The sequence below is a fragment of the Phalacrocorax carbo genome, chromosome 7 (assembly GCF_963921805.1).
Source record: "Phalacrocorax carbo chromosome 7, bPhaCar2.1, whole genome shotgun sequence".
NCBI classification, from domain to species: domain Eukaryota; kingdom Metazoa; phylum Chordata; class Aves; order Suliformes; family Phalacrocoracidae; genus Phalacrocorax; species Phalacrocorax carbo.
In genome coordinates, this window is record NC_087519.1 from 40,138,246 (window position 1) to 40,150,548 (window position 12,303).

The window sequence follows — 12,303 nt, forward strand, 5'->3', positions numbered from 1 at the left end:
CGACCTCCAAAAACCATCCTGCTGCTGTTGGATGGCTGAGCCCTCCTGGGTCCCTCGCCCCAGGTCAGAGCCCAGGCCATCGCAGGCTCTGCGGCACAGCCCACTAACTCCCAAACCCACCAGCCTGTACAGGCTTTTTGTCAAGATGAAAAAAATCCTCTTAGCAAATGAAATCAAGCACAACTCCTGTCCCTGCTGGGTCATTCCCTGGCTGCACACCGAGGAGTGGTGAATGAACAGCTCTTGGCACTGGGGGGTGGACAACTGTGCTTTAATGGAGAGGTCACAGAGCAGCACCCAACAGTTCCCCAGCACAGCCCCACGTCTCCCGCCACCATTCAGGACCCAGCCCAGAGGAGCATCCCATTATGTGCACGAGTATGGGGATGCTTGTGCCAGTGCTAGCTCCTGGGGCGCTGTGAGCAGCCAGCACCACAGGGTGCACACCACGTGTGACCCGTGGCAGCAATTCTCAGCAAGCCCGATGCTGCCACACCGCTCTCAGAGGTGAGCTGCACTCCTCTGTGGCCTTGCCATGGCTGGAGGAGGTACGGTGGCCACTGGACACAGGTGCTGCGGGGGGGACAGTGTGGCCCCTTCTTGCATTTGCAGAGCAGCCAGCACTGGCTGACCCCGCTACCAGCTGGCATGCACCACCAGCATCCCTGCTGTCTGAGGGCTGTGAGCAGGGAGCAGGACTGGGCACACACACAGGGGGACACTCGGGATGGGAAGAAGAGTGGAGAGGAGAGGATGTAGCTTTGCCAGGCAGAGCAGGGCCAGGCTGCTCACTAGCTGGCAGGGTACACACGAGGGTGCTGAGGCAGCGAGGACCAGGGACAGAGTGCAGCAGGAGCAGCCCAAGCATGCTCCAGCAGCCCTGGGGCACAAGTGCAGGAGCCTCTCCCAGCCCCTGGCAGACAGCCCTCACAGGGAAAGGGGTGGCCAGCATGGCCAGGCAGGGGGTCCAGCTCTGTGTATGCCCCACACCCCACCTCTAGAATTCCCCTGCAGCAGGGGCTGGTGTGAGCCCCCCGACCACCTGCAGGGTTGGGGCAGGGTGCTGCAGGCAGGGGCAGGGCTGCAGGAGGGTTAGCACCAATACAAGGCGAGGGCTCAGGGGATCTGCAGCCGTGCCAGACACCGGCACGTGGCCCCATGGCTCTCCAGGCAGGACAAGCACAAGCGCGAGGGAAGCAGGTTGCTTGGGGTGAGGGAAGATGCCGGCTGTGCTCTGGCCCGCGCTGCCTGCAGGTAGGGAGGGCAGCTTGGACGCAGCCGAGTCAGTCAGGGTGTGCCACCCTAGCAGCAGCGCCAGGCCCAGGCAGCCCAGCCCTGCGGGGATCCCCACCCGCATGCTGGCGAGCTACAAAGCAGCACAAGCAGACACGGTTGTGCCGGGGGTGAAGGCGTTTGCTCAGCTCCCAGCCCTGCGTGATGGCTAGCACCTGCCTACCCAGGCAGGGGCAGAGAATGGAGGTATGGGGTATGGGGGAAGATGGGGAACAGGGGCTGGAGAGGGCAGCAGGCAGTGCAAGAGCAGGCAGTGCTGGAGGGGACAATACAAGGTGAAAGGTGGGAAAGTCCTGTCATTCAGGGCAAGCACCATATGGCCAGATTGTGATTCCCTGTTTGAGGGTTCCCTCCCAGACTCCAGCCCGGCAGCTGCCCCTGGGCAGAGAACGGGCACAGCGGCTGCGCTGGGGGCAGGAGGTGCTGGGGACAGAAGGCAGCTGAGACAGGGCACCCAGGGGGATGCCCTGCTGCAGAGCAGGGACAGGGCAAAGCAGAGCAGGACAGGCGGACACGCAGCACACGGGGTGATGGCAGCCTGTCCAAGTCAGTGAGGGCAGCTGATGCAAAGCTGCTGTCGTGCCCCTTGGCCCCATGGGGAGGGGACCCCCGACAGCAGCGCTCCCCCCAGGGTCTGCCGGGTGCTCAGGCTTCGTTAGGTGCCTTCATCCTCATGAGCACAACGTGGCTCTTCTTCCTACAGCCATAGACCACCAGTGCCACAAGAGCAGCGAGCAGGGCCACACACACCAGCACGATGACCGTCACCACCACCCCGCTCTGCATGCGCGTCAGCCCCCACTGCCCCCTCTCCTCCTCCTCTTCCTCCTCCTCCTCCCGGGGGGAGACCGGCAGCCCCACAGGGGACTCCGTCCAGGCACCCTCTGGCAATGCTACCTCAGAGGGGCGAGCAGGGAGTGGGATGCTGGAATGGGGAGAGGCAGTGGGAGGCTGGGAGGCAAGGAGATGGTCCCGCGGCAGCCCTGCAATGGGGGCACCGCGCAGGGCAGGGGGCTGGGCACAGAGGGGGGGTGTCTCGCCCACCTTGTGGGTGTTGTCCTTCAGCCATCCCCACAGGGGCAGGATGCCCTCATCGCAGCGCCAGGAGTTGTTGTGCAGCTTCACGTCCCGCAGGGCGGCCAGGGGGGAGAAGATGCCGGCAGGCAGGTACTCCAGAGCATTGGAGTGAAGCTGCAGGTTCCGCACCCCCGGGGTGGCCTCGAAGAGGCCCCGTGGCAGCGCCTGCAGCTGGTTGTGATGCAGTGAGATGTTCTGCAGCTTGGGCAGCCCCTTCAGCACCTGGGTGTCCAGGCGGCGCAGTGCATTGGAGTGCAGCGACAGCTCCAGCAGCTCCCCCAAGCCCTGGAAAGCCCCTGGTGCCACTGAGCGCAGCCGGTTCTTGCTGAGGACCAGGAGCTGCAGCTGAGTGAGGTTGCTGAAGACAGCATTGGGGAGGGTGGAAAGCTCATTCTCATAGAGCCACAGCTCCCGCAGATCGGGCATGGGCCCAAAGGCACCAGGAGAGATGTCCCGCAGGCGGTTGACGTGCAGGGTGATCTTGGCGAGGGTGCGCAGGGGCAAGAAGACACCGCTTGGCAGGGCGGTAAGGAGGTTGTTGGACAGGTAGAGCTTCTGCAGGTTCCTGTTGTGCATGAAGAGCTCTGGGGACAGTGTCTCCAGCTGGTTCTGGTGCAGCCCCAGCTCCTGTAGCTCTGGCAGCCCATCGAAGGTGCCCGCTGGGATCTGCCGGAGCCGGTTCTCATAGAGCCGCAGCACCTGCAGCCGCGCCAGCCGCTCAAAGGCCCGGGGCGGCAGGCGGTCAATGTTGTTCCTGGCCAGGTTGAGTTTGGTGAGGCTGGTGAGCTGGTCAAACACCCCCTCCTTCAGGTCCTGCAGGTTGTTCCCGTGCAGCTGCAGCTCCTTAAGGTTGCTCAGGTGGGCAAAGTGGGAAGGCTCTACCTGGAGGATCTGGTTGCTGGAGAGAAGCAGCGACTCCAGCTTGTCCAGGGGCTCGAAGACCTGCACGGGGAGCTCCTGCAGCTTGTTACTGGCCAGGCTGAGGTAGCGCAGGTCAGGCAGGTGCTGGAAGGCCCCGGGGCTGATGCGCGACAGGTTGTTCTTCTCGATGCGCAGCCCAATCAGCAGGGAGGCGTTGCCAAAGGACGCGTCGCCAAGCTCGGCAATACGCGTGTTGATGATCTGGAGGGTCATGGCGTTTGCGGGGATGGGGCTGGGGACTGCAGTGATGCCAGCACCAGAGCACTCCACCTGGGCGGTGCGGACACACTGGCACTGCTCTGGGCACTGGCTGCCGGCCAGCTGGATCCCCAGCAGAAGCAGCAGCCACCACCACCAGCCTCCCTGCTCCATTGGGCCTGCAGCAAAAACAAAGGAGGGGGGCTCAACCCCTGTGATTTCCCAGCCTGCAGGGCCGCTGCCAGGGTTGGGAGCTCTTTCTCCCTGAAAACGGCCACCGAGCCTGGGCCACACAGCAGCACGGCAGAGGAGGGCAGGCGAGAAAGGCTGGGGGCAGGCAGGGCTGGGCACAGCCTAGGAGGGAGCGCAGAGCAGGACCAAGCCAGGGGCTGTGGCGCCTGGCTGCCATACCACAGCTATTAGTGGCATCCCTGGCGTCCCCCTCGCTCAGCTCCTCCAGCAGCCAGGAGTGCGGTTTCCAGTTCTGCAGCAAGTGTGGCGAGCTGCTACCAGCGGCAGTGGCCTCCTGGCCCCACCGAACAGCCGAGACCTTCACCAGAGCTGGCCTGCAGCACCCACAGCTGAGCAGGTCCCAGGGATGCTGGGTGGGGGCAGGAAGGAAGATGCCCCCCCGAGCACCCTCCTGGCTCTGCCCAGCAGCAAGGGCTCTGACCCCTTTCAGCCATAAGAGTGGGGTGTCTGGTGTGGGCACCTGTTTGTGGGCTGATCCCAGGGGTGGTGCTCAAGGGAACCCTGGAGTCTTGGGGGAAAAAGGGAGAAAACCCACAGCTCCCTTGTCCCCAAGCATGGCTCAGCCAGATGGGCAAGTCTGGCAGTGCAGGGATCCGGGCACAGCACCCTGGCTGGCGCAGCACCCCAGGGTGCTGAGGCACAGCCCCTGCCATCCACCCCTGCTTCCTCCAGGGAAGACGCTTGCTCTCCAGCAGGGAGGGAGGAACCCTCCACAAGTCAGTGCAGTTTATGTTTCCCATATGGAAACAATCTGCATCCAAGAACAGCTTTGTTCATAGCAAGCCATTTATAAACTTCTTCAAATGCTCTGCACATCAAAAGCCCTGCTCATGTCACTCCCTGGTAAGGCAGCTCAGAGAGCTTCCACGCTGGAACAGCCGTCAGAAAAGGCAGCTGAAAACAATTTACCTCCTCTTTTCTTCTAAGGACAAAAAGCTTACAGAGCAAGGGGCTGAATATGCCCTACTGCTCAGCCCCTCAGTACCCACTGCTCCTAACCTCAGCCCCCCTAAATGTTGCTTTGTTCCCCTTAAGTTTCGCTATTGGTTATTATTTAAGAGATACCACCTATGTAACTCAGCTCCCACAATGCCTAAGTGGTCTCACCTTGCTGGAGAACCCTTACAAGACAAACATCTCGATCAAATCAAAAGATGCTGAACATGCACATCCCGCCACTGCACCACCACCACCCCTTGGAGCTGCCCCAGGAGTCCCCCGGGCCCAGGGCCCCTCACAAGGGCAGTAGCGGAGAGGAGACTTACCCGAGTGTCCTGCAGCTGCGAGCGCTGAGCGAGCACAGCTCCGTGCTGGCGAGAGCCGAGTGTGGTTCATGCTTCCCCTCCCAGTATATAACCCGTCCAAATCAATGAATCAGCACAGGGGCAGCGTCGGGGTTAGGGAAAGCGCTGGAGCAGAGCTGCTTCCAACTCAGATTTCCTTGTTAACACAGCAATCGTCTCAAGGATGGAGTTTTGGGTTTCCCCCTCCTGAACTTCAGTACCCTTGTTTGAAGACAAGCATCCAGACCTGCGAACACACTGCTCACACCAGCCAGTGCCCAAGTAGCTGCTTAGCCCTGGGAGCCCCCCTGGTTCCTGGTGGGACATGGGCGGGTGCCCTGACCCTGGGGGCAGGTGAGGCAAAGCCAGGCTCCCAGGTACAATCCTGCTCTTTGCTAGCATGCATTCACACTGGGGCTGCTCCATGGCATCGCCTTGCACATGCACAGTGCTTGCCTCCCCAGCTATGGCCCCTGCAAGTATCAGGACCTCTGGCAGTGCCCCAGCCCAGGGCCGGCAGCACCGGCAGTCCCCCAGCACTCCAACCCTGCCAAGTGTCACAGCTCTTGTTCACTCCCCCCAGCTGCAGACCAAAACAGGCCAGGAACTTGCAAGCACCCACTCCAGCGCTCTGCCCTGCAGGCATCTCACCCAGCCCAGCGAGGGAGCGGGCACCAAGCAGGGGTCATCAGCATTGCTGGTGCCAGCTGGAGGCCAGGCAGCTTCAGAGCCCTCAGCAAGCCAGAGCACATACCACCAGCACCGCTGTGCCTGCAGGCACTGAGAAATCCCCTTGCTGCCGATTGCAGACAGCCTTGCAGCCCCAACGTGGCACACGCTGCCATCTCCCAGGGGCTGATGTGGCTGCGCTGCAGCCCCCCATATGCTTCTCTTCATCCTCAGCAGCCCTGACACATGGGTGATGGAGTCCAGCACCCAGGGGTGTTTGGGAAGCAGGGCACAATCCCTTCCACTTGTTCAGAGGAGCCTTCTGCCAACCCTAACCCCTGCCCCCTCCACCCCACAAGGGTGCATGGGGGTGCCCTTGGTCCCCCCCATCCAGCCCAGGTCCCCCCCCCTCGCCCACCTCTCCTGGGCAGCCCCAGTCCAGCAGCCACCAAGAATGGATATTCAGGAGGAAGCAGCTGGGGTAAGCCAGCGTGCGTGGCCAGTCGGGCTTCCAAGAGCCGGAACAACCCTGTGCTAACCACGGGGCAGCTGGAATTTTCCTGACCATGTCTAATCCTGTCTCAGCCCACCCATGATTCTGCTGGCTGCAACAGCCCCTGCTCAGGTCCCAGCTGGTGCTAACGAGCTGCTGGAGATGGGAACAACACGGGGCTGCCGCTGGAGAGCCGGGGGGTGGTGGGGGTGGTGGAAGCCTGCCTCCATCCTTGTACCACAGTGTGCTGTGAGGGGTGGGAGGGCACAGGGCAGCGCAGGGGATGGGGACACTGTTCAAAGTGGAGATCAGACAGATAAAAAACAATCTGCAGGGACAGAGAGGGGATTTTCCAGCCAGACTCTGAGGAAGGCAACAGGGACCATGGGAAAAGGGTAGGAAGTGGGACCTCAGCTGAAGGCAACTGCTGCCAATATGTCAGATTGCATGGGGGCCTGGCTGCCATGGGACATGCCACATGGCCAGGGACCGACCCCTCCCCGGCTGGGGAGTGAGCACCGAGGCTGGGGCTACTCCCCAGCCATGGTCCCTGCCTGCTCCTGGGGCAATGGCCAGGGATTTGGGCATGGAGAAGGGGCATTTTGAGAACACCACCCACAAGCGTTTTAGCTCAGACTCTGTTGACATAGCAGATTTTCCCAGCACCGTGGTTCCCAAAATAATCTCCCCGCTTCCTTGACAGCAGTGCAGCTAGAGGTCAGGCAGCAGGCTTGGGAGCTGCCCACTCCTTGCAGCCCCAGCACGAGGGCAGGGTTCTTGTGGCCTTATCGCACCCTTATCGCCAGCTCTGTCTGCCCGCCATCAGCGCCAGCACTGCTGGGCTCCTGCCAGCTCTGACTCACCCCTGAAGCACAGTTTTTTTAGCAAGGCAACACAGAAATTAAACCCCAGCACTTCTGAAAAACCACCACCCCGAGTCCAGTCCAACAGAGAAATGTCGGACTCCGCTCCTTCCAAGCAGCGCTGCCCCAGGGGAGACGCAGGGATGGGGACACAGGGGGGCTGCCCTCAACCATCCTGCCCCCAGGAAGGAGGTGATCAGATTATGGTACTAACAGCCACGTAGAGCACCCAAAGTTTCAGAGGAGCCCAGGTAAAAGCCCTGCCAAAAACCCAGCTGCCTCTAGCCAGGCCTCAGGAACGTGGCTCTGGCCCCTGGCTGGGAAGGACAAGTCTGTTTTCAAGACAACCCTAAAAATAAAGCGAGGCTGAGTAATGGCACAAGCCCGTGCACCACAGCCACGGTGGAGAGGGAACTGCTCCCAGAGGTGAGCGCACAGGAGCTTGCCCCAGGCTATGTGCAAGGGAGAGGAATGGGGAGCAGGCAGGGAAGTAGAGCTACTGCCTGTGGTATGAGAGCTCAGGACAGACAGATGGACATGCTCTGCACATCTGGAGGGGAGAGGCAGCTCCCAGAGACAGCATGTGGATATTACTGAGGGTGAGATAAGCGTTTTGCAAAAGGAGGCCTCTCCACATAGCTGGGAGCTCACACGATGCTGGATGGAGCTGAGCAAGCCTCATGCCATGCGAAAGCCCTCAGGTCTAGCAGTGCTCTGGGGACCTTCCCCCGCTCCAGCCACCCCAGGCAGAGAAACACTGAACCCCCAGACCAAGCTTGGGACAGTGTGGAGTCACCGCCATGTCCCTACGCCTCTGAGGGAACAATGGAGCCTAAGGGTGGGCATCTGCCAGACCCTGCACCCCCAGGAGACAGGGATGGCAGCAACACCTGGGGTCATGGCTGAGCTGGGGGATCGGCTCCTTCCTCCAAAGCCCCCAGACCTCCTCACCATCTCTGCTGCCTGCACAAACATGGTTTTTTGATTCCTCACAAAAGGCAGTGGCCAGACGCTGCTATGTAGGGAAAAAGCAACAGCACAGAGTGCTGCCCCACAGCCCAGCCACTGCCAGCAGTTGCAGCCCGGGCTGGAGGTGCCGTGCCCTTGCACCCAAGAGCCCCCAGGACTTTCTGCAGGCATTTATCCGCCTGCTGCTGAGCCCACAGGAGGGCTGGAGGTCCTGTGGCAAGTAGTCCCAGCTAGCGCTACCTCTTGCACTTTGACGTAACCCTGGCTGGTGGTCCCAGAGGTTGGCATGGCCAGGAGCAGGCAACCCTTGGCCACGCTGAGCCACTTGCATTTAACACAGTTGGGGTTCCCAGCCCCACCAGGGCTCCTCCCTATCCTGTGACCTCTTGCACAAGCCCTGGTGTTCCCCCATCACCAAACTCAGCCCTGAAATGCCACCAGCCAGGGAGGTCCCAGGAGCCCCGGAACAGCAGCATCACTGTTTCCAAGGAGGTCAGCCTTGCCACTGGACAGTGGGACAGTCATTGGTGCATCCATGCTGGCATACCTCCAGCACATCCCCATGGCCAGGGTGGTGGGCGAAGCAAAGCCGAGTGGCTCTGAATCATGAAGGGACTCGAGACTGCTTGGAAAAATTCATGTAATTGCTAAAATTAGCAGCTTGTGGGCTTGGCTAGGAGAGTGCATTGCTCATCTGCCAAACAGCTGAGCACGCTCACCCACGCCGCAGGGCTGAACAGCCCAGCAGCCTCGGTTCCCTCCCACCCCCTGCTCCCTGCACACCTCTAGCTCCTGCCTGAATTCACACCCCTCGGGGGGATGGGATGTCCCCAGGCCCCATCACTCCCCACAGCACAAGGCTAGGACAAACACCCCCTCCCCCCCATTATTTTGCACTACTGCAAGCCACCCACCCCCCTATGAGAAACCCCCACCATGGCCCCTGGTGCTTGCAGAGACCAGCTGGCCCAGGGCATCAGGCCAAACTCTGCTCTGCTGAAGCAGAGGAGGAGGATGGAGGGCTGGGCTAGGGGCCAGAGGAGGGGGTCCCCTCAGTGCTCCAGCATAGGGGGACACCTCCATGCCTGAGCTGTGCAGCAGGACACATAGGCTCAAGCCACAGCTGAGGGGTGAAGGAAGATACATTAGTCCCTCAGGGGCCAGTGCTGGGGCTCCCACCATCCATTAGAGGGGCACTAGCAGCCCCTTCCCCACACATGCCCACCCTAATCCTTTGAGGAGCACAAACAAGAGCTCCTTCACAGGGCTGGCAATCTAACCCCCACAGTGTTTTCAGCTCCCTGCTTGAGGAACACAGGGCCAGGGCTGCCTCTCTACTCAGGGGTACAGGATGCCCCATCTGTATCTACCCAAGGGATAGGGACGTGCCCTGCCTTCCCTGGGGAAGTGCGTGTGCAGGGAAGGAGCAGCAGCCCAGGTCCCTCCAGGATGGGCAGCAGGGATGGACATCAGGCTAACCTCCATCTAAGCACCAACACAAAAACCACCACAACCCTCCTGGAGCTCAAGGAAAATGGCATTTAGGATCTCAAGCGCCAGCAGGGCTCAGTCCTGGCCTAAGACCTGAGCAATAGCAGCAGCACACAGGGCTTGGCACGGGCTCAGTGCAGCGCTAGGCTGGAAGGAATGTGGGGCTTGTGGCCAAGTCCGCCTGGAGAGATAATCCAAAGCGGAAAGAGCTTGTCCGATGGGCGCTGTGAGGCGGGGGGAGAACTGGCTGGAGCAGAAGCCAATGGTGGGAGGCCGTCCCTGCTTGTGTGCTAGATGTTTGCTGGACCAGCTTCATCCCATTCTCCATCAAACCATCCCTAGCACCAGGGAGTGCCTCAAGGACCCCTTCCCGACACCCCAAGGGGGAAGGGGCTCCCATCTCTCCCCAGTGCCCAGGGTCAGCCGGCAGAGGAGCACACAGCAGGCGGCAGAGCCGCTGCCGGCTGTTGCTGGCTCCCTGCCCTGGGCTTTTTTCATCTAGAGAAACACAAAGGCAGAGCTGGAAGCCTGGCCCAGCATGAAGAAACATGACAGTCCTACAGCAGCAATTGGACAGGAGAGGTTGAGCCCAGTGGTGGGATGCTTCCAGGTGCCACTGGAGCAGCAGACCCCCACCCACCATGTCCCAGGCAAGAGGCTGTGCCAGAGCTCATGCACCCATAAACACCCAGAGGGAAGGGGATGTGAACCCAGCCTCGGGCTAGGAAAATGGAGGCATAACACCTCCATAGCTTGCCCACCTCTGGACAGAGCAGGGGCAAAGGAGGAGCTTCAGGGCTCCTGATCACTTTGGGAGCCTGTAGACACTTGCAACCTCAGCCTTGTCCCACAGGTATGTGCTTTTGGCTGCACCCCCTCCCAGCTATTCTGTCATCCCTAGGAAATGCTGTGCTCCAGTATCACAGCTGCTGCATCAGCTTCCCCAGGCGATGTGTGCTGGTCAGAGGCCTAGAGGAGACATGGCCAATGCTCCATAGCATCAGCCAAAGGCTGACAGAGTTCCTGCCTCGCAGCCAGTGGTCTCACACGTTCCTGGGTGTCTTCCCTGAGCACACCTGCCATTACTTGGCTTCTTTTTGCCAGCAGGAGAGGGAGGATTCAAGGTGCAGGTTCCGGTGTTGATGGTACCTGCTGGTGCTGAGCTGCATGTAGTAGGCATGCACCTGAGCTCACTCCCTTCTGCAAGCACCAACGGCCCTCCAGCAGCTACAGGTTACATGGCAGAGGTGACACAGAAAGGGCAGAGATGCTGGGGACATGAGTACAGCATGTGGGTGCTGGTGGCTTGGAAGGGCCCTGCAGCACCTGGGAAACAGGCAGCGAGCTGCCAGCACTTACGGCAGCAGTTAATTCCCTCCTCATTACGTCGCTCTTCTGGGACTCGTGTGTTCAAGAAAAGGAGAATGGCACCTGCAGTGACATTGGGCTGGAAACATGCTGGGTACGCCCATGGCCCGGCACAGGGAGCCAGAGCTCCTGCTGCTCCAGGGCTTCCTGAAGCAGAGAGAGGAGGAGCGACCACCACAGAAACAAATGTTTGAGGGAACCAAGCGAGTTACAGAAGACCTGTAACTCAACGAGTCTGCATTGGTGACAAGCCCAAAGCGCTCCCGACTAGGATGCGGTCCCAGAGGCAGCTCCTGGACTCAGAGGTCTAGTTAACACACAGAGCTGTTAACCATGACTCTGCATCCTGTACAGGAGCCAAGGGTGTGGAGCTGATCCCCTCAGCCAGAGCGCAGACATGCTTTGCATCCACCCTTTCCCCAGCAGCAGGGGCCCCCAGACCAGGGATTAGATACCTCCAACCTTTTCCAGCCCGCTGTCCCCCCACGCCCAGGCTGCTGGCAAAGGCTGGGCAGTAGATCATGGAGGTGTGGGCTGCAGGGACCAGGAAAAGCCTTGCCAATACCTGGCAATGGCAAGTCATCAGTGCCTTGGGACAGCAGCAAGGCAATGCTGCCCAGGGAGAGGCTCCAAGATGCAGCTGCACTTTTCCCAAGGAGCCCTCCCCCTGCTGCCTCCCCGCCTGCCACAGCCGCTATCACACTGACCTGGAAGACCATCCCTTTTCCAGGCAAAATGGAGATGGGATATGAATAAGCATGTCCTTGGATTTACCAGGCCAGGGAGTTTTGCAGGAAGGGCTGAGCTGCACTGGGCAACAAGCAATGAATCAGAGGCAGCTCAAAACAGGACACCTCAGAGGAAGAGTTAGTAAAACACCCCAGGCTCTTATTGCTCCAGCCTTTTGTTGTCTGCTGACTTCACTTCCCCATCTGGCTCAAGCATGGGGAAAGCCCGATGACAGCATGTAAAGAGGAATCATCCTCCTCTGAGCATTTGACTGTACACAGCCGCATGCCAAAGCCCCCACGTGCCAGAGCTCAGCAACTGCTGAACGGAAGCCAAAGGAGCAGCACGGAGACCCAGCTGGCCCCGCTGCAGGGCTGGGGTGGCCAAAGAAGGGTTCAGAAGGATGGCAGCTGCTGCTAACCCACTGCTCTTCCAGAGGCCAGGCATCAGGGTATCGTACGCCCATATGGCAACCAAACTGTTGTTTTCTCTTAGAGGTCAAGACAGTGTGGACCTGAGTGCCTGTAGCCAGGAGCACACTTCTTCAGTGCCTTCAATAACCAGCACAGTTTGTAAGACAATTTCCTCGTTAGTCCAGATTATACTTATCTCCTGCCTGCTGCAAGCAGATGCTTGCGTGGCACCAGTACAATGGCGCTGGAGCTGGAACAACACTAAGTGATCATTACAGTTGCCC

At 60.2% G+C, this 12,303-nt stretch overlaps 1 protein-coding gene across 1 annotated transcript; it reads right to left on the reverse strand.

Annotated features, from left to right (window-relative positions):
* Positions 1-250: 250 nt before the first annotated feature.
* On the reverse strand, positions 251-8,712 carry LOC135314378 (leucine-rich repeat-containing protein 15-like). Its single transcript, XM_064457616.1, has 3 exons — positions 6,112-8,712; positions 5,007-5,282; positions 251-3,668 (listed from the first exon to the last, which is right to left on the reverse strand). Exons 2-3 carry the CDS (start codon positions 5,074-5,076, stop codon positions 1,939-1,941), a joined length of 1,800 nt encoding a protein of 599 aa, XP_064313686.1. The 5' UTR covers positions 5,077-5,282; positions 6,112-8,712; the 3' UTR covers positions 251-1,938.
* Positions 8,713-12,303: the final 3,591 nt, after the last annotated feature.

Excerpts from the sequence above, each read along its gene's own strand:
- LOC135314378 (XM_064457616.1), bottom strand. The coding sequence starts at position 5,076 with ATGAACCACACTCGGCTCTCGCCAGCACGGAGCTGTGCTCGCTCAGCG. Across the intron at positions 3,669-5,006 it reads CGCAGCTGCAGGACACTCGG|GCCCAATGGAGCAGGGAGGC; the intron begins GTAAGTCTCCTC and ends TTTTTGCTGCAG.